This window comes from Mesitornis unicolor, unplaced genomic scaffold (assembly GCF_000695765.1).
Source record: "Mesitornis unicolor isolate BGI_N332 unplaced genomic scaffold, ASM69576v1 Scaffold54381, whole genome shotgun sequence".
NCBI lineage: Eukaryota > Metazoa > Chordata > Aves > Mesitornithiformes > Mesitornithidae > Mesitornis > Mesitornis unicolor.
In genome coordinates this window covers 1-21401 of record NW_010162850.1, presented here as the reverse complement: position 1 = coordinate 21401, position 21401 = coordinate 1, and the positions used below count along the sequence as shown (strand labels likewise).

At 50.3% G+C, this 21401-nt stretch overlaps 1 protein-coding gene across 2 annotated transcripts; it reads right to left on the bottom strand.

Annotated features, from left to right (window-relative positions):
• Nucleotides 1–1637: 1637 nt before the first annotated feature.
• Nucleotides 1638–14475, bottom strand: TOM1 (target of myb1 (chicken)). Of its 2 annotated transcripts, XM_010193737.1 has the most exons (14): nucleotides 14396–14475; nucleotides 12617–12695; nucleotides 12322–12471; nucleotides 12076–12210; nucleotides 11622–11768; nucleotides 10506–10622; nucleotides 9918–10051; nucleotides 9230–9263; nucleotides 8546–8654; nucleotides 7394–7514; nucleotides 4912–4987; nucleotides 2677–2736; nucleotides 2309–2345; nucleotides 1638–2206 (listed from the first exon to the last, which is right to left on the bottom strand). In XM_010193737.1, the coding sequence occupies exons 1-14, from the start codon at nucleotides 14431–14433 to the stop codon at nucleotides 2058–2060; spliced, it is 1386 nt and encodes a 461-aa protein (XP_010192039.1). In that variant the 5' UTR covers nucleotides 14434–14475; the 3' UTR covers nucleotides 1638–2057. The 2 variants fall into 2 exon arrangements, with proteins under 2 accessions (XP_010192039.1, XP_010192040.1); XM_010193738.1 differs by lacking the exon at nucleotides 12076–12210.
• Between the last annotated feature and the right edge of the window lie 6926 nt (nucleotides 14476–21401).

Here is a 21401-nt window from a genome sequence, read left to right as displayed (position 1 = left end):
TGTATGTATGTATGTATAAAATACCAACTGGTTGAGAAAGGAGAGGGTCTCCCCTGGTTCCTCCCAGAGGCATTGGGAATCCAACAGAATTGGAAATGTCGATTCATTTTTCCAAAGGATGAACTGCCCAAGGATAGCATGTGCTGTCCAACTTGGAAAGTTGAAGAAGACACAAAGCCTCCTCCTGTCCCACAACCACTTACCGAGAAAGAAACCCAGCACCCCACTTTTTCCAGCCCCACTGCCACCAGCCGCAGACTGGTTTTGCTCACAGCTCTTATCCTCAAGCCTCTGCCTGAGCTTGGTACAGCTGAGACTGCAGGGAGAGGGTGGTGCTGAGGTTTGGACAACTTTAGTTAATTTAACTCCTTCCTACAAGTTTGGGTGTCAGATGACGCTTCCAATCTCCTTTTAAGAATCCTTCCCTGAGCTCCCACTCAGCTGGACACCAGGGGATGGCATGGGGACAACTGAGGATACCAGAGAGCCCTTTCGTAGCAACTGTGTTTCTTGCATGTGTTTAAGTGATTTATGGGTTGCAAGGTGGGTATTTGGATCTGGTCACAAGGTAGAGAAGGAAAGGAGAGAAGGTAGCTTGCCCTCTTGCTATTTTGAGAAGGGCTGTAGTCATCTCCCCCAGGAGACTGTGCTAAAAAGCAGCAAGCACCTGCCTTGGCTTGCAGCACCCCCAGCCCCCACGCTGTGCCTCACCTCAGCACCACAGTGCCCTTGCCTTTTGCGTGCAGAGAAAATGTGGCTGTGCAGTTGCACCCCACTTCTCCCCAACAGGGCCCTCCCCTCCCCTCCCCACGCCAGCGCTGACAGCACACACGTTATCTTCGAGGGAGGTTCAAGACTTTGCTCCTTTAATGTGCAATAAAAAAGGCAACTCTCCCACCAGCAGGAACCCCGGGCTTGGCACCCTCCTCCCTGGCTGCCTTTTACGACTGGGCAGCGTGCGTGATTTGCTCAGAAGGGTTTTTCTCCCCATGTGTAAAGGAGCTCCTGGCTGCTGCGGGGCTGCTTTGCTGGCGTGAGATGACTGATGTCTCTTTTCGCCTCTGTGCTCACCAGCTGAACAAGCTTCCCCAGCAATATTCTCAATGTAAGAGCCTCCTGCTTTAGGGAACACAGCTCTTTGCCCACAGCACACACAGCTACCCTGAGGGAGTCTGTGGCGTTGGCCTGATCAGAGGCTCAGAGAGACCCCCCACACTGCGGCATGACACGGTGGAAGGCATCAGTGGAAGTAAGAGAGGGAGGTGGGATAGCATCAGGGAAAGAAGGAAGGAAAGTATAATAATGGGAGAATTAAATTAACTGCAGAGAGTTTGCTGAAGGCACATCCTACCCCATAGCAGACAGACCCTTCAGCCTGGGGTACCGCTCAAGCCCTGTGTGCAGCCAAGGGCTTTGGTGTCTGGCTGTCATGCGACGGAAACATTTGGGCTGCGGGTAGGATTCTGGATAAACTGATGGGGAGGGGGAGGGTGGGAAGAGGAAGAGAAGGGGTTGTGAGTGGGAAGGTGTTGCATACCACAAGCACTTGTGTAAGAGAGACTAGAGCAACAGGGCCCCTCTACCATTAGTGTTCCTTCGCATTCCCCCTGCTTTCCCGTCTAACAATGGCAGGCAGAGGGCTGGAGATCCATTCGAGGGATGAGGCAAGGAAAGAGGCAGGCAGGAATGATTGCAGCAGCAGACTGCAGCCTCTCCTGTTTCTTGGGGAAGATCTCTGACTACCTCACTGGAGAGGAGGATGGGGAGCTTCTTCCACTTTGCCCACACTGTACCAAAGGAAAGGAAAAAAGCCCACTGAACTCCCATGTTCTCTAGCAGCTTTGAAAACCCCCTTCACAAGTCTATTGTGTGACATCCCTAAACACAACAAAGATTATCTGAAATCTGAAAGCAGCTTAAAAATAAAAACAACTCAAAGGGAAAACAGGAAGAGAGTGGAGGAAGGGAACAGAGTCATTCCCCTGCTGGCCCCTGGTTAGAGGCAAGCAAAACAGCACACACAGGCTCTTGCTCCACACCACACCAGTTCATAGCATTCACAAGGCAAACATAGCATCGTCTTCCCTTGCTTGCTTCCGATGATGGCTGGCAGCAGGAGGGGAGATGGACGTCCCTGGTGAGGAGCTGGACAAAGTGGGTAGCCGGTCCGCAACTTTTGCTCGCTCTTCCAGAAACTTGTCAAACTCTGGGCAAGAGAAGAGCAGAGTGTTAGCAAGGAGGGAGGTTTGTGGAAGAGCCAAGGTGCTGCCAGGAACAGCTGGAGAAAGGGGGTCATGGCAACTGTTACCTTCACTGGTGACTCCTTTTGCATCTTCTGATTCTCCCTAGGGGAGGAGGAGGAGAAGGGCATGGTTAGAAGCAAGGTAGACAAAGGCACCTCCACGGATGTGACTCTTTGTCTGCACAGTGAGACAGGATAGTGCTCCCCTACTCCCGCAGTACAGACAGGTTAGAGTGGCCTTGAGCCTCAGTTCATTGTCAATGCCTCCTGGAAGGCAGGTGTGGTGTCCCAAATCCTGTGCCCTTGGCTTTTCCTCTCCTGCTCCCTCCAAGCAGTCTGTGCCACACATTGAGCAGTGCCAGTACTGTTGTACACTGGCCAAAATCCCGCCCTGCAGACAAGTGCTGACTCCAGGACAGCAGCCCCTCACTTACCACGTCAGTGGAGAGCCACTTTTCTATGTCTTCCATGAAATTGGCTTGGGGAACCGGCACCTGAGACAGAAGAAAAGAGAGCAATGAGACCAAGAAAAGAGAGGATGCTCCAGGAAACCCACTTTGGAAGAAGAAAGCCCAACCCAAAAGCTAACCCTTTCAGTCCACCATTCAGTCAGATCAGGCCCTTCCAAATGCAGCCAGTGCCACCGCAAAGCTCTCCCAGCTACCAGTGCCACCGCTCTCCTGCTTACTCTGCCCCATCCACACCCAGGCACACGTAGTCTCCAGAATACGTGCCACTAAAAGCATCTGGGATTTGGTGGTTGGCTTTAGGGTATTAGGACTGGAGCAGGCTTTCCATTTCGGTGCGGACTCACTAGGTGGAAGTTGGCTGCTTGTGTGAGGCAGCCAGAGAACAAGATGTGCTTCACTCCTCACCTCCTCACTTCTACAAACCAGTGATGGTCTGATGTCAAAATCTACGATGCTGAAGATATTCAATGTGCCAAGTTTGGCACCACATTAAGGAGTAAAGACATCTGCTAAGAAGTGATTCCTTGGTAGGATCATGGAGCACAGCAGGATTTGACCACACCAAACTACAGAAACAGACCCATCAAAGAGAAAGTCCTCTGCAATTAAAGTAAATTTTACTTCCAGTAGGGACGAGGCTAGCTCAGAAGGCTTCATTTCTCTGGCCAATTTAACCAGCAAAGAGACACCTTCCTAGTGGACAGAGATAACCTTGAAGGAAACCAAGTCCGATTCAAAACCCCAGATCCTTTTCTCCAGTCACCAGCTCCTAAATAAGGCTGAGCAAGGAGCAGCTCTTGCTAGAGGCTCCACAAGCAGAAGCAAGAGAATGTTTGTGGGAACTTATTTATTAGTCTCCTAGTATGCATAGCTCCCTTGCTCCCAGAAAAACAGCAAGACCAAGAAAAAGAGCAACGCCTTCTTACCAAGGACGGGTAGATTTCCCCAAACCAGAGAGCAAGTGCAGACAGTTACCACAGCTGGCAGATGGATGAATGGGGATGGAAGAGGATGTGTGAAATTAGGGAAGTTTTGAGCGATCCAGCTTTATCTACCCAGAGAGGAACTCTTTGAGGTAGAAATTAATTCAGGCCAATGAGACAGCACATGAGGAAATTTCCTAGAGCAGACATCAGTCTGGGCAATGCCCATTTCAGGAAGACAGGCTAACAAGCTTCAGACCTGGGAGTGTGTCAAAGCCTCAGCATGCCTGAGGGGACGTAACTGCAGGAATTGCTGCTGTCAAAAGACCAAATTCAACAGCCTGAAGGCTCAAACACTTTAGCTACAGGAGAAGATCTTGAACAGGGTAAAAGCCAGAATGTATTTTCCTCCAAATGGGGCAGCTCATGCTAAGCAGGAGGCTCATGGGGAATGAATGATGAATGGCAGTAGCCTTCCTCATAATGGCTAGTGCCTCTGCTGCAGACACCCACCCCCAAACAGGCCATCCTCTAGCTCAAAGAGTGGCACTGCTCTCTTGGCCTCAGAGCTCCTTGGATTTTTTCCTACAGATGTGTTTACATGAGGAAGGACTAGCACTGCCTGCTTCCTTCCCAGCCCTGGTCTCCACTGCTGGCCCAGACCAGGGCTGGTCCATTTCAGTTTGCTGATGTCTGCTGTGCATCCTCGTGTGCTGTGCCAGCACCACCTCTAGGTCAGCAGCCCCAGCCTTCTTCCTCCCTGCTGGTGCCCCACCATCTCACCATTCCTTGCCGCATCATCCACTTAGTCAGTTGGGCTCCATCACTAGAGGTACCAGACTCCCCCTGGTCGAGAGAGAGCCTGCACTGAAAGTTGCTGTTGCAGAGGGTGAGGGAAAGGGGAGGCAGTGAGTTTAGAGTGGGGTAAAGAACACCCTAGTACTGATGGCCTACTTCTCTGATTGCAGAGAGAAGGCAACTGGACTTGGAAACCTGCTAAAGAGGAATAAAGCATACATTTGTAGGTGGAGATTTCCCAGCAGATATAAGGAGGCCATCCTGTTACTGAGTCAAACCCAGATTTTCCATAGTTCCCAACCTCTAGGGAATGAGGAATATAGCCCAGGTAGGAAATGCAGGTTAGTGGAGACTGGGAGTTATCATCAGTCATGTTAAACACTTGATTTTTCCAAAAAGACGGCACATTTATTGCATTAGCAAGCAAGGAGGATACTCTAATTCCTAGTGATGCACTAAAAGGTCTGTGGCCACTTACTGTTCCTGTGCTCTGCTGCCGGGCATCCAGGGCACCAGCGAGTCCTTTGGAGGCTTGGGGATCTTCGTACTTTACCCTGAAAGCATGAGGTTAGAAAACACACAGGCTGATGAGATGCCTGAGAGTGAAGAGCAGGAAGCCCTAAATATATATTCAGTGCCTCTGACTACATAGCTTTTCATCTCTCATGATTCTGTGATTCTATGATTCTGCTCCCAAGAGATTCTAGAAAGGTGTGCAAAACCCCTACTAAAGGTGTAGCCCACCACAAAACAGAGTAATCTACTCACTGCAGCATCACTGTGGGATACCACAGGACAGCCCTGGCACATGATAGGAGGATGACAAGGCATCATATGAAAACAACCATCCAACAGACTAAAACACAGACATACAGAGCTAGGTGCATCAACCATGACACTCACCTTCTATGGGGTTGACTACAGAAGAGTTAACATAGACTGACCAGAAGATCACAGCTACTTTGGAAAGGTTTTGAGCAACAAGCCCCTACATACTTGCCCACCTTGACAGACACAAACACAGCTCAAAAACTTCTCTTTAACTGATACCACTCAAGAACTGATGGTAGCAGAGATTGACTGGTCTATGCTACACAGGAGGTGAGACTGGATGATCAGAAAAGCCTAGTGTTGCTTCAAGGTCTCCAAATGCACCATTACAGCAACCTCTTCCCACACTCAGACATGTCTCACCCATAATGTCCCTCATTTATATTTCCCCTCTAGGCTTCTACCACACATGCTAATAGCACACGTCACCATTTGATCCATGCAGAGTGGGGAAAATAGTCCATCCACACTGGGAGAATGAAGCCTCTCCCAGAAACTCTCCGCAAGTTTCCTCTCCAGCTGCTCCCAGGCCCTTTTTCGCAGATCTAGCAGACCATCAAGTGGAGCTGTTTTTGTTGGGGGCCAGAGGCTTGGGCCACCGGCGCTCAAACTTCTCGAAGAAGTGCTCATCAGTGAAGGGGCCGCTGTGGACAATGGCATCAAGGATGAAGTACAACGCTGCTATCATGCCACTGATGAGGAAGAACGGCAGGAAAGGCTTGAGGTGTTTCAAGCACTGCTTCGCCGAGACACACATGAAGCATAGGAAGGTCAGGAACAAACCCCAGCGGCCCTGCCTGTGTCTTCTGCCAGCACCTCCTGTCTGGAAGCAGCAGGGCAATGGGTCTGTTCAGACGGAGGGAGACACTGAAAGCAGAGGCTGCTGAGTGAAACGTGAAGCCTGAGCCAGTGAGAGTAGAAGCTACCTGGCAGGAGTGCAAGTGCAGGCAGATGGAGGGCAGCGAGCAATAAATAGAAGATGTCTTGTTACTTGTGCAGAGATCACAAGTCTCAGTCTGTTAAGGATTGCACCACAGTGGAGAGGATATGATTCCACCCCTGCCCAGATCTGACCCAGCCTCCAGCACCGAGCACATACCAGTAGCTCAGATTTCAGCCTGATTGGCACTGTTTTTGTCCTGAACTGCCTCTGTCCTCAGGCAGCACACCTCACAGTAAAATAGGTGAGGAAACCCACAGGCAAAGCATATGAAGCTGTGTGTAGGCCACACGATTCCCAACTTTTACCAGAAGCAGTCTGTGGCAGAGGGATGAAAGGAGACATCCTTACGAGATATTAACTTCCTACTGCCTAGCTGCAGAACAAGGCACTCCAGTGGATGAAGATCAGGAGCACAGGTCTTTGAGGGCTGGAGGCAGCCATGTGCCTGTGGGCTCTACTCCTTGGTAGCTGGTGGACAGCAGTGGATGACTCACAGGCAAAACAGCATGACATCAGCCACAGCCTCTCAAGCCACAGGGATCCGGTCAACACAGCTTTTGTCAGCTCCTCCCAAAACAAGGATTCAGGAATCCACTCTTCGCAGTAGAGATCTCTTCAGTTCAGCCAGTACTATGGAGACACAACTCCTAGTGCTATACACCAGGAGGTCTCAAACACACTATGGAGGAAGAAGCATCAGTTCCACTTACCAACAGGGAAGCTGAGGCACAAAGCAGTGCCCTGCCTTGCAAGCCACAGCTGACTGCATACTTCCTGCACTCCAGTTCAATACTCTGTCAATTAGGCTGCATCAATATTCAGCAGTTCCCAAATTCAACATCACCCCAGTCAGGGCACATGAGTTCAGAAACAGGCAAGAAAATTCAGCCAGTCCCACTCCACATCTCCATCTCCAGCACACGTGGCACTGCAGTCCCCACAAGCAGGGACCACTTCCTTCTCCCTAGGCCCAGGAGGACACCGTGAGGGGGAGACACAAGCAGCAGGGAGAAGGACTGGGAACACAGAGGTCATCCTACAAACACTGTGTGTCAGAAGAAGGCACTTCTATTGTATCCTACTGCCTCCCAGGAACTGCTGCTGGCTGGGGTCACAGCCGCAGTGGCCCTGAGCCCTCTGCCCTTGCAAGAAGGCGGGGCAGGGCAGGGTGGGCTGCTGCACTCACTCTTTGCGCTGCTCAGCCAGTGAGCTGCCGCGGGTCAGGGCAAACATGTCAAACTCTTCTTCCAGCTTGCCAGAGGTGTTAAGGGTGTGCAGTCCTGCACTCACGCTGCTCGAGCCCAAGTCTGTGGGAGAGAGAGCAGGGTGAGTAGGCAGCACACAGCGGTAAACAGAGGCTCATGAGCTTGGAGGTGCCAGGTGGAAAGCTAACATCAGAACAGGCTAAACTGCTCTCAGCCCACTCATCTATCCTGCCCCTCAGCTGCAGCATAGTCTATGCGTGTGTGCAGTGTCATGGGTGAGGTAACAGAAGCAGTTTCTTTACCTGCTCAGCAGGTATTTGTAGCTCAGTCTCAGGCAGCAGCATCAATTTACTGCACTAATGCTGAAGGCTAGATGTTCCTGTCCATTTAAGAAAACTCAGAGGGAATTGCTCCATAACCTGTGGAAAAGGATAACCTGTGCTTCTGGGCAAGCACCTCTGAGACAGATGAGTGGATTTTCATGACTCAGGCGTCATCTGAAAAACCTTAACTTGAAAAATATCTCCACTGGCTTGTCTGTAAAAACAGACTTGCCAATTTTCTGTAGCTGCACTCAAGCCATACTGAACGTGCTCACAGCCAGTGGGAGCTTCAGGCAGTGCTACGCAGACTGTTGGTGTGTCCTGAAGACCTCTCAGGACCTCTCGGGCTTTCTGAGAAGACAACCTGTCAACCTGGGTCCTGAGCCTCAGATGCTCATGGCTGCCTTTGCAGCACAGCTTAGCTGCTTCTCTTCTCCCAGACCTCAGTGGTCAGCCTGACACCACACAGCAAGAGAGGCAACAGCACTGCTGCTAGGCATTGGAGAGGAAGCATTTTCTTCCCCTGCCCTGCTGGAAAGCCCAGTCCTTAGCAACAGCCTCATGCTGAGGTTCTTCTTGAGTCATGTCCACCACCTGCATGATGTGAAGTGTGGATGCTGAGACACATGCTTGCGTGCCCTGGGGCATGTACAAGTTTCTTCATGAGTTTATTAGTTGACAATACACCCTACTCCTCTAGGTTCCTTTAGGAATGTGACTAAATAATTTTGGAACGTGATTCAAGGGCATGAAAGGATTCCCAGAGCAGCACAAGAGAAGCACTGAGGAGAAAACTGCATGGCAACATACTCATCCCAGCCAGCTGAGAGGAAAGCTTGTTGGTGACTTCAGGCTGTCTCACTGCAGAAGGAGTACTGGGTCCCAGGTCAATCAAGCTGTTCTCTGCCTCATTTGGTGCCTTTAGAGAAAAGAAAAGGAAGATGGTGGAGAGTTTCTGAAGCCCACACACCCTGACCCCTCAGTCCCAGCCCATTGACACTGGAGAGGGAAACACTTCTGTACCATCAAAAAACAGTAGTTGTGAAGCCTTTTCCTGTGAGAGGGGAGACAGAGATCAGAGAAATTATTGGGAATAGTGTCCCAGGGCAGAATACACCTTGGTAGCCAGCCTCACAACTCTGCTGGATGTCAGTAAGTCAGTTAGGTGCTGGTTCACAGGACAGGGAAGTGCTCATAGGACAAAGTGAGGCTTATTTGGGAATGGGTCCTCTCAGTGTTCAGTACTGGAAAACTGTAACTGCTGCTGGTCTGTTCTTGCTCTTTGGGTGAGAGGAAGGCTCCCAGTGGCTGGGAGGGAGAGGCTATGAGTGGGAACTGGAGTGTTCTGCACACCAGCATGGCCTGGTGCAGCTGGGCTGGGAGAGCAAAGCTTGTAAGTGGGGCTGGCTGAACCTCTCTCCAACTCAGCAGGACACCCACAGGGCCTGCAGGATGCAAACCGAGCTGCACAGAGGGGTGGTGGCTCCAAGTTACCTTAACAGGCTGTCCTGTCCGGAGACGCTCAAACCTGCAAGAAGGATGACAAGATGCATTTCAGTAGCTTGTGCTTATTCACCCACAGCCCAAGAATCTTTTTATAAGGCTTGACACAAACCATGTAGGAAAGGGGGACTATGGCTCAGGGGCCAATTCCCCCTCAAGACTGAAGATACCACAGCAAGGCCAACAGAGCTGATGTCTCCTGAGAGGTGGTGCAAGGAAGCTTCTTGTGATCCTCCAGAGCTGTTTCTAACCAAAATGGTTCAAACCCATTCATACAGACACAGGGACTAAATTCTTCAGACTTCATTCTAGCTCAAGAGATGGGTTTGATGATATGGAAGAAAAATAAAGGGGTCTTGACCCCACCTGGGCAAGTAATTTCTGTCCCTGTCTGCCTCAAAGCTAGAAGACCAGCTCTTTCCATCCAGTTCCCTTCTTCTTCTGGCTTATGCCACAAAGGCATCTTTATATTCAATCAGTAACTTACACAGCAGCTTTGAAGGGACAGGAATAAATCAGCAAAAGCTGAGAACTGTCTTTGTTCTCAAAGATGGATGATACAGGCTGATACAGCTTGAGCATTATATTAATGGGCAGATCAAAAGGATGGGATAGAAGCCCTTCGAGGAGCAGTAAACTCTTGTGGAAGAGCAGCACAGAGAAGGGAGGAGAAAAGTACCTTTCATGGCGCAGAAACACATTGTTGAGGTTGTCATTGATGAGGAGCAGCTCCTCGGTGAGTTGCTCATGGAGGACACGGGGAATCAGCTCCAGCACACGCTGCTGCATGGCTCTGCATGTTCGATTCAGCTCCTGCTCACAGCAAGGGGAAGTTACCACAAAGATCAATCTAAGGCTGAGCACTCACAGATTTGGAAGTTTGACTGGGACAGAGAGACCCCAGAGGCTATTGGGGTCATAGGCAAGGGCTGATGGGCAACAGGTATTGGTGTGAGAGGTAAACTGAGTCTGAGCATTACAGACAATAAGTGTATGCCTCTTGTGTCATCATCATCCAGAAAGAAAGGCCCTGGAAGACTACAAGTTCCTGCGTGAGATGATTTCAGCCTCAATAGTGCAACCTCCCTTGGCCACTGAAACTCCACCTTCCCTGTGTCTTCCTTATCCCATCACTCCCTGATAAGCCCCACACTAAGCTGTCCAGTGCAACTGTTCCCCACATCTGGCAGGTCTAATGTCTCAGTCCATCAGATTACTGTTAAATCGATCTGCGTGTGCCAGCCCTCTGACCACCAGTGTTCCTTACTTGCAGCAGCTCCAGGTCAGAAGGCTCAGCCTGGGAAGGCACCAGCTCCGTCAGCATCTCTGACATGACCTTCACGTTTCCATTCACCACTTCCAGTTCACTGCGCAGCTTCCCAATCTGCCAAAGGGAGGGGAAGTGACAGCTCAGCGTGGGAAGAATGGGCAGATAGCTGAGGTAGCTCTGAATGTCAATGCATCACATGTACAGATGTTCACAGAGCCGAAGGGAATGACCACTGAGGAACTCATTTGTCACCACTCAGTTTGGCTCTCGGAAGCTCCCAGCAGAATGAAACCCCTTTACTTACCATCAAGTTTATTTGCTGGTGACAAATGCCAAGCCCTCACCGGGGATCTTTGGCCACTAGCCTAGCCTTTATTTTTAAAAGCCAGCACAGGCTGCTGTTATGATTCGAATTTCTCCCCAGCTAGCAGCTCCTGTGTGGCAGCCACACAATTTCATTTCCAAAGCAACATAAAAGAGGAAAAAAAATTTAACTCCCATTCAAAAGGCGACCGTGGGCTAAGTGTGCGGTTGAAGTTTTCTCCCTCTGGTTTCATAAGATGCTAATGAGCCTCTTGAGAACAGTTTCTAGCCTCTGTTCTGCAAGGGGATGCAACCCACTGACAGCTGGAGGTTTGGTGCTGAACTTGGTGTCGTATGAAGTCAGACTGAGAAAGGAGAAAAGATGAGGAAACAAGTGAGAAAGTCCTGGTCTTTGGAAACCACATAGCCAGACAGGGTTGGTTCATATAAAGTCAGCAGTGAGGTGAGATAAACAAAGATGATAAGGAGGGATCTATGGAGCAAGCTTTTGCTGTACTGCACTACAAAGACCTTGCTTTAAAACCTTTGTTTCTCAGTTCCTCACTTCCCTACAGCCAGGAGATCCTCCCTGCAAGCAGCTCTGTCTTAGGCAAATGTAATCACACTGTCTTTGTGGTGTCCCAACTCATCACTGTGACCACAATGGAGCTCTAGGGTGCTCTCAAGGGACTACGGAGGAACAGCTCTGTGAGGATAGAGGCTGGGGAAGGACCAAGACGCAGTCCCAGAACAGTGTTTGTGAAATGTAGGGAGAGTCAGCAGCACGATGGGGGCCCATGTCCAACTCACCTGCTCTGGTGTGGGTGTGATGGGCGCATCGCTGGATGTGCCTCTCCCGGTGGGCAGGGTGACAGGGTGGAGGATGGACTCCATCTGCTGAGGGGAGTTGACCGCAGGTGAATTCTGTCCAGACTGGGGGTCAGAGTTATACACAGTCTACAGAAAGAGGTGGGAAAAGTGACAGAGAGAAGGCGATGTCAGACACTCACAGCTGACAGGGCTGTGCAATTAAGTGAGAAATGTTGATGGCAACTCCCCATCTGCTTTAAATAGCTCTTCCAGCTTCACTCCCTTACCTCCCCCACAGCTCTTGCCCTGCGTCTGCAGCCCCTTTGACCACTATGGCCTTGCAAAGGGCTGTTCTGGAGCTTCTCACTCCCCAAAAGCCCTCTAAATGCAAGCTAGAGTCGCTGAAGTCCCCTCATAGCTCCAGAATGGCTTCTCCACGGCAATGCTTCCATACCCTCTGTGGTGTGTGGATGGGTGACAGCATGTCCAGATCAGTCATGGGGAACTCCAGGCCCTTCCGTCTCAGGTCTTCATAGACAGCGACGACACCAGTCAAGTCCGGTGAGCTGCGGAAGGCGTCTGCCCAGGACTGGGGAGAAGGAGACAGAGAGTGCATCATCATTTCCAGTCATCTTCTGTACAAACACCTGAAGACAAACCCTCCCTGAACTGGCGGAGATGCTCACTCTGCTTGGCTCACCTGGATGAGGGTCAGCACCTTGTCGTGCACTATGGCAGGCGGATTGTTCTTCGGCAGGATTGTTCTCACCAAGACACCTTCTACAAAGTCCTGGCTGGACACAAGGACATGGAATCGATGGCCGCAGTTTTTGACGCATGTCTCCAGGACCTTCAATGGCAAAGAAGTGTTAGCTACAGCCTTCTCTGCTTAAGTGTGTTTGCCTTGATGTCTTTAGGTACCTGTGACTTTTCAGCTAAAGGCTCAGCTTTACAGCAGAGTAACACGGAGGTGAGGAAGAGCCCTGACCACTCACCGTCAAAGCCAGCATAACTTCATGGAAGTTCTTATTCCCTACGATTCTCTTCTTTATGGCTCGGAAGGCATCTTTGGGCCTGCAGGAGAAATCAGATGGAGAAAGATCATCAGAAGGTTGAGACCCACCTACAGAGAGGCAAAGCTAAACAGCCACTGCCTCTCAATGCCTCATGCTCAGCAGTTGATGTTCTCCCCCATGTTTTTAGGGTGGCTTGAAGCAGTAACTAGTAAAGCAGTTTTTGCTTGTGGTTCTGCAAGAGGAGTGTGGTTCTGCAAGAGGAGTGTGGTCCTGCTGATGAGTGCTGTTACTGAAACTGGAAACCCCTGTGGTGATGTCTGCAACAATCCAAGGTGTAGAGGACACACCAGAGAGCAGAGCAAAGGCAAAACTAGAAATGCACTACTTGGAGTTAGAGCAAAATCCCATGGAAGAGAGACTGAAGTGGAGGAGATCACAAAAATGTTTGGTATGGGTTAGAAAGAGGAAGGAAAGAGCGAGCTGTAGCAATTTCCATGCTGCTCAGAAAGGAGCTGTTTAACAACATTTCCCTGGACGAAAGGAGGCTAAAAAGCAGCAGGGGAGACGCAGTAGCAAAATCTTGCCTATATTGCAGATGGGCAAGAGAGCAGCTGCATTGCAGGGTACTCCTTAGCCATTCTCAGTGGGGAGAAGCACTGCAGTCTCAGCCCATGGTGGTCTTGTGAGGGGGGACAAATGAACCAACATGCTCTGACAGAGCACAGGAAGAGAGGCTGAGCTGGAAGAGCTGCAGCACTGGAGGAGAAGACTGGGGCTGAAGACACTGAGGCATTGAGGAGGGCAGGAGTGTATTGGCCCATGGGGCAGCATGGCTGCAATGGATGGGCATTAGCAGGGCAGTGGGAGAGCCCACCATGCCAGGAGGGTACAGCTGTGTTATCAGGCACCCAGAACTGAAACATCAAGTGGCCACAGCTCAGAACTGAGAACTGTGGGCAGAGAGAGGCATATTTGCACCATGGGGACAGCATGGAATAGAAGTGGTGACAGATCTGTGAGTAGAGATGTTTTCATACAACTGTGAAGCTGAAAACTAGGCTTGATAATCCTCTGTCAGCATCACTGTGGGGAATGACAGCAGGAGTGAGACCTAACATTTTTTTATTCCATGTAGCACCTTCTTTTTTACATGCCGCTCTTGACATCTTCACTGTGAGAAGCAGCACTCCCCCTTGAATTCACTGGCAAATCCACAGGTCCAGCGTTAACAAGTCTGGCAGATTTCTGAACATCTCCCTGCAGGGAGAGGCAGACAAGGGCTCCCCCACACACTTTGTGCATGTCTGAGTAACCGTACGTGAAAATACCTGAGAAGTGAACCCCAGCAGGACTTGCACAGGCAAGGGACTGAATAGCAGCCTAAGATTTTCCTCTCTACTTGGTGACCAGCCTGCAGGTTTTCACATTCTCAGAGGAGAAAGAGGAATAAACCAAAGTGGAAGAACTGCAAATATGCCTTTGGGAGATGGGAGGCAGCCTGGCTTGAATTGAGGTTTCTCTGGGGACCCTGAAGGCCTGTTTGAATGGCTCCCAGCACTCACGAAGATTATGGGGAACCATCGAGCAGATGCTCTGACAGCTTTGCTGTGTCTGCAGGTCTCTTAGCAGAGTCTCAGCTAAGGGACTGTTGGGAAGCCTAGCTTATTGCCTCCACCAGTGCACGCTGCCACTGCAGCCTAGGGATGTAGGGTGTGCTGGGACCTGCTGCTGGATGCGTACCCTTGCCACCTCCCTTACCCTTCTTCAGTCTCATTAATGATGTCGCAGATCTCCATGTTGAGAGCCCAGTCCTCGCTCCGCAGGGACCCATCGGTAGCTCTCTCTGGAAAACAGAAACCAAGACACGGCAAGGCTGAGAGTGGCCCTGGCCCTCTCAGGGGCTGCTGCTCTGCTGTCACGACACTCCAAAGCCCAGCCACCTCCTCCCGGGCTTCCACCACAACACGCAAGGAGGCGAATTTGGCTGCAAAGTGCTCCCCGCTAGGTGTCACCACCGCAAAGCAGGTGGCTGGCCAGCGTTGGGAGGGGTGGTTGCTCAACTTTGCCCACGCCACCCACGCTGCCAAGACACAAATACTGGTGTTCTGCACACGAAGAGAAACGGCTCAGCGTGACTTTGGCTCTGCAGTTGGAGAAAAGGGAGGTTATTTGCTTTGTTGCTGCAGGACCAGAAACTCTCAAGTTTTCTGACACAGATCTAATGTCAGTGGCATCACTCTCGGTTTGCACCAAATTAAGGAGACAAAAGAATCCACCCCCTTCCTTTTACATGGGCTCGACAAAAACAAGTAAACATAAACAGCCAAAGCAGGACATCTCTTGTTTAATATTTACACCGCTCCCCTGAACTTCTAGCCTCTGGGGAGCGTGGACAGAAGAGGAATGCAGGCTGAAATTGAAGCAATATTGTTTCAGCTTTGATTGTGTCCCCTTTAATTAGGAATTCCTCAGCCAGCCTTGATGTTATTCAAGGCAGAGATTTGGGAAATGAGAAGCTATTACCGAGAGCACCAGCGTCTCCACCCTGTAATCAGTCATGTCTCAGTCCCAGCCACGCCAGCTGCCTGATGCCTTCAGGGACACGACCAGCAGCTGGGGGAAAGAGAACAACCAGCGGGGACCCAGGCATGCACCAGACCACAGGGAAACACAGAGACGCAGTAGATGGCAAGCAGAGGACAAGACCCATCCTTCCCAGCTCTCCCATCCTATAAAACGCCTGACTTAGCACAGGGGCAAGAGAATTACAACCAGCCAGACCGGTTTAGCACCGACCAGGTGCTCTTCAGGAGAGTCAGACCCAACAAGGTACTTCGAGAACTGCCTGCATTTTCAAAACTGCTGTCCCTGTGAAATCTGGAGCTGGTCCTTCCCGCTGTGGGCCCTCTACCCCTATGGAGGGGCCCTCCCTCTGCAGAGCTGCCTTTTCTTCCTTTTGACCCAGCAGCTAATGATCCCTCTGTGGGAATGAAATGAAATACCCATTCAGCAGTGGTAATGGGATAGGGCCATAAGACAGGAAAAAGGAGATTTTTAAACTCCTGCCTGGGTAAGCATATCCATCATGTTTTGAGATGTCCTGTTTTCAAGGGTCAGGCAGAGAGCTATTCGCAACACTCTGCAATGCAGCCTCTTATATATGTGGCCCTCCCACAGATTACACACCATGGCATGAAGCTACCTATCCAAATGTTATCGCAATCTAGCCACCACCTTTTCTGTTGACGGCCCAATGTGTTGATTACACTGTAATTACGCTGATTACACTGTGGCCACAGCCAGACCAAAGAGGGCAAACAAGGGAAGGAGAGTGGCAGAAGGCTCTTGATTCTCTTCCACCTTTCTGAAGGTCTGGCTACTACTGTAATATCCCAAAGGCCCCTTGAACCTTTGGTGAACCTTTGTCACTTTGAGTATTAATTTTATATAGGAATCCTGGTCTCTTGTAGACCTAAGCTTCCTCAGCGAGGCACAGGAGGTAGCATTGCACTGGGTAATGTGGTGGAGAATACATCCAGGGCAGAAGGCTACAGAGGAACATGTCTGGTGTTCCAATGAATGGGTGTATACCAACAAATGGGTGAAGCTGTGGCAATACAGAGGGGAAAATGTCTTCCATCAGGGCTCCTTTGGGATCAGGGATGGTAGCAGAGCTCCAGGTTTCCTCCTGCTCTGGGACACCATACAGCCAGCCTTGCTGGCAGGCAGATTGCAGCTCAGGTTGGTGTGATGGATTTGGCACACGCAGTCACAAAACCACCCTTCAATTGTGTTCTCCTCTGGCACGCTGAGGGGCACCTCCTGCTCATGGCACACCTTGGTCTGAACCCCAGCCTAGCCAGAAGTGTCTCCGTACTGTCTGCTGCCCCTGGCAATGAAGCACACAAATCAATCACACAGGGGTGGCTCTACTGAAAGGAAGTTCACATCTACCCTTCTCACCCCTGAAGAAAAATACTACACATAGAAGGTAAAAAAACCCACAAATTGGGAACTGGGCTGAGCCTGCTTGGGAAGCTCTGAGCTACCGAAGGAACCCAGGATGAAATGAAAACCACCTTTAACCATCAAGACTTTGCTGTTTAGATGTCTCCCCAACACTCCTCATGCTCACTTTCACTATATGCAAACATGAACTGAGTCTGCAGACACTCTTCCCTCACTTCCCTATGCTTGGTAGCACCCTGTAACCTGCTCCCCACCACCCCTTTTCCTCCAAACACACCAATCCTGCCAAGGTCAGGCAGCTGGTTTGCTTTCCAGAAAGGAATGCAAATAATCCATGCGTGCTCCTTCACGTGGCTGGCCACTTACAGGAAAATGGGGCTTCCTCAGAAGTGACACACACCACCCCGCTGTTACCCCACAATGCTGCAGTCCTCCTGCAACCATCACCCCCGTTCACATGCTGGCCAAAGAAGAGCTGCCGGAAAGCTGCAAACCTGCCATAAATGCAACATAGGTTCAAAAAATGCAAAGTTGGACAAGCAGTATTAGGTCATATGGAAAAGAGGAATGTGACCGTGAGGAATTTCCAGGGACAAAACGCTTGAATTTACCCAGTACAGATTAAGGCCTGGCCTAGTTGCCCTTGGGAGAGCTGGAGCTAATGCCCTTTTAATCCTTCTTGCTTCTAAGCCCTAAGGGACCCTCCAAGCCCCGTAAGATATGTTGGAGTTTTCTCTGAAATCCTGAACTTTACCCTTTTACTAAAGCCTGAAGAAGGGAAGAAAACAAAGTCTATTCATTAGTCACATGAAGGATCAGGGAGGCTGGCCCCGTTTCACCAGCCGTAATTAGCACATGAGCTGTCTGCCCCTCATGAAATCTGAGACAGGGATGGCTGGGGACTGCGGCAAGTCCCTAAAAGCAGCGAGCGCTGGAGGCAGGGCACAGCCGCCCGCCCAGCGCGCTGCTTGGCAGGGCTCATCAGGCAGCTTCGACTTCTGCGTGCCAACAAGATGAGCCTGACCTGCCATGGAGAATTCCCCCTGGAGGAGGTTATCAGCGAGCGTATGAATGCTGTCTCCCTCCAAGCCAGAAACCAACTGGCTGTTGAATGTACAGGAGGCCCTTCATGGGACCGCTTCAAAGCCACGTTGTTTTGGCAGCCAGTCCGGCTTCCAGGGTGTGTCAGCATTGGGGTTTGCCTGATTCCAGCCTGCTGCCTCACAAATTGCTCGCAGCGACCCAGAACCGCTGAGGACTGCGGTATGGGTTGAACCAGAGCATCGACTCTTTTCTTGCCTGGCGTTTGATATGCTCCTGATGACTGCAACTAGGTTACAAAAGTTATCTGGAACCGTGAGATAAGACAGAACTCTTTCTTATCGGCATAACTGACACAACGGAGCTGTACATTGCTTCACACCATCAGTAAATCTCACCGCTTTGCTTCTTTTCAAGTTTACTGTCTCACCCTCGTGGCAGCGAAGAGCCCACTGTGCGGCTGGCGATCCCCCTGAGCTGTCCTTGCAGCAGCACCCTGGCAGTACAGTCAGCAGCGTGGGGAAGGATGGGAGCTGGGGACAGAAGATACTGCCTGTGCTCCTGTCCCCTTTGCTCCTCATCACAGATATGAAGCATCCATAACCAGCCAGGTGCTGTTCAGAAACCCTTCGCTTGTGACATGCGCTGCCATAGCTCATGAAAGACTGTGGGCCCTCCTACAAGTCAGGCCCTTAACCAGCATTCCCTACGGTGCTCAGTCTCGCTGGCTTTAAATTCCTCAGCAAAGCATCAAGCATCTTCTCACCCATTTCAACAGGTGTTAGAGGGCACCAGCATTTCGCTACACAAGACAGCATGGGTTCAGCTGAAAGCAACACAACAGTCCTTTCCCCCAGCCTCCCTTCAGTTCATAAACCCCCTGGTCCAAATCAGCATCCTCTACATAGTCTCCTTGCTAAGCCTCATGCTTTCGCTTCCCGTGAGGAAACTTCAGCACCAGCTCAGCCAGGGCTCCACTGTTCAGCCTTGCTGTGTTGCTCCTCCAAAGACAGGGGAGACAACTCAACTTTCCAGAGAGAACAGATATGGCTCCAAACCTAATTCAGGGATGGTGGTGGACGCAGACTTGCACTGACATAGTGCCGTGGGTATTTGGGTCTCTGAACTCCTCCTCCTGCGCCTTTCCTGTGAATCAGCACAAGCTCTTAGGAATCAAACTCCTCCTCAGCTACTGCCTTTGCCCCTTCTCTGCCAGACAGAGTGTGCACAGAAGACAAGGCAAGGCCTTTTTGAGAAGCACTACCTTGCATGGACCTATCTGGCCCTGAGAGGAGACTGTTACTGAGAACAGCTGGTAACTGCTCCCCACCAGCTCCCAAGGTCCCAGCTCACAGAGGGGTGCAGGGACACTGGCAAGGTGGGATCCAAATGGCTGTGGGGATTTTTCGGGCGTATTGTGTTGTACCTGCCCCTCTTACTCACCCGTGTGCAGGGGAAACCTGCTCTCTCTTGCCTGCTGCTCTTTACAGTCTCAGCTTCTCCTGGTTCTCATGCTTAATCCAACCCCCAGCCATAAAAAATCCTCTTCATCTCTGTGCTACACCGTTACTTCTCTCCCTTGCCTGCCCTCATTTGGTGAAATAACACATCTCTGTCCCTTTCAGTATTGCTATAATTACTAGTTATTTCAGACTTCCAGGGTGAGGAGAGAGCGTTGGTGGTTTCCTCTCCATTCTCTCACCTCCTTGAAATTCAAACTTTTCCATTTTGAAGTTTCTCTTAGCTCCTAAATGGAGGCGCAGTGGATTCCCTTTTGAGGGGAAATCCAAATTACGATGCTTCAGCAGTCTTTGAAATGTTCCCACTGGTCAGAAGCACTGTGTTTAAAAAAAAACAAAAACCCAAACAAACACATGCACACACATTCCAAAAACAAATACCAGAAGAACCAATACACAAGTCTATTCATCCTACTTGGAAAGAGACATCACCATCCAAAACCAGGACAGAGGCAACTTTTGTGACTAAATCTCAGGACAGGGAGTACGAAGCTAGAAAACCTACTCTGCAACTGACTCATTCTGTGACAAATCACTGAGATTATCTGAGCATCGTTTCCCTTGTCAGCAAAATAAATGGGACTTACTAGATTAGCATTAATGAAGAAATTTGAGAACGTCGCTGCAGTGTGCCACAGTGGTGGCTTTTTTATTCCATAGCCTTCATCTAAAGCTATTTTAGACTTTATAATCTGTATCAGGCATACGTGACTTTGTCCAAGTAATTTACAAGGGCACAGTACGAGCTTTCGGCAGACAGCCCAAAGCAGCAGCACTATGCAGGTTTGGTGATCAGGCTCATGGGTTCAACATGCAGCTGCTGTGGACCTACCAAACAAGTTTGGGTAAGTCATGTTTGCGTCTCAAATTAAACAGCATTTATCCATGTCCCCAGGATGTTGATAGGCAGTGTTCAAAAGGAGAAAACATTCATATTTTCAGCCACCAGCCCTTTCAAGTCCTTCGCACTGAGTTCCTTTTTCATATCGTGCAATTCCTCCACCCCTTTGGACTCTCATAACCTCAATCAGCCCTGGTCATTAAGATCTCTCTACTGTCACACCTCTGGTACCAAGGACTCTAAACTCCTGTTGGACAACACTCTTGAAATACTGTTGTCCTCTTCTTTGCTGTTGGCTTGTTGCTTGAAAACCCCTTCTTTAATCGAAGCAAGCCCAGGGGTAACCCACTTACAATCTGGCTATTACAATGATCAGAAGATCCGGAGAGCAGGAAGTAATCTGACATCTAAAGATAACTTCAGATTGCCTCTACCCAAACACAAAACCATATCTGATGCATTCATGGAGGGAATCAAAGAACATTTATTCTGGAAAGGGCAGGAGATAGCTTCTCCTGGAAAGTATCATGGCACATGTGATATTCATCCGGGGAGACATCAAAGATCATCTGGAAGTTTTTGTTACAGAAGACTTTCTCTGGTGATCCTTCCCCCACCTTGCTGTAGTGTCTCTCCTATCTCGCCCAACACTAGGCACATTGCAGTGGCCCCTACTCACATAATTCAGACGCTGCTTTGGCCAGCCTCTAAAATAAGCTGTGCTTATAAAAGCATTACCTAAAGCAGCTGTTTGCTGCCTTCCCACCCCTGCCACAGTGGCCAAAAACTACTGAATCAGGGACCGGATGTTCACAGCAGAATGGCCGTTGCACAAGCTGGAGTGTTTAAACAGACAACATCAACCTTCAAGCCCAACCTGAAGGCACTTAGTACATCATTTTTTCTAAGTATTTTAAGAACTGCATCTCTCTTCCGAGACCAGTGTGGATGTTAATGATCTTGTTCTTTCTAAATGTAGTATCTCGTTGCTCCACTTCCTCAGACTACACCCTTCTCCTGTGTTCATGCAGCTGACCTGAGCACAGGGACTCAGAGAGACTGCCTGTCCGTGGGCCTGCAAGGTCACAGAGTGAACGCTATGCTCCTGCGGTTGATTTCACTGCCAGAACTGGTACTTGGTCCTGTGAGAAGGCCCATGGCACAGGGGAGGTGCTCTCCACAGAGCCAGGGCACGGCCCTGCAGGGCTCTGCCTTGTCCCAGACCTCTGCACTGGGAATGTCACAGCGGGCAGCCACTCCATGGTGCCCAGGATGCCTGTCCTTCAAGCCAGGAGTGCTGACTCAACCACATGAGCTGGGATGCCGCAGAGCAAGGCCATCCCGAAGACCCTGTCCCCCACCAGCCTCCAGCTTGGTGATGGCCACTGTCACC

Excerpts from the sequence above, each read along its gene's own strand:
- TOM1 (XM_010193737.1), bottom strand. The coding sequence starts at position 14,433 with ATGGAGATCTGCGACATCATTAATGAGACTGAAGAAGG. Across the intron at positions 12,211-12,321 it reads AGGTGCTGACCCTCATCCAG|TCCTGGGCAGACGCCTTCCG; the intron begins GTGAGCCAAGCA and ends CCTTCTCCCCAG. Across the intron at positions 2,346-2,676 it reads AGTGGCTCTCCACTGACGTG|GGAGAATCAGAAGATGCAAA; the intron begins GTAAGTGAGGGG and ends CTCCTCCCCTAG.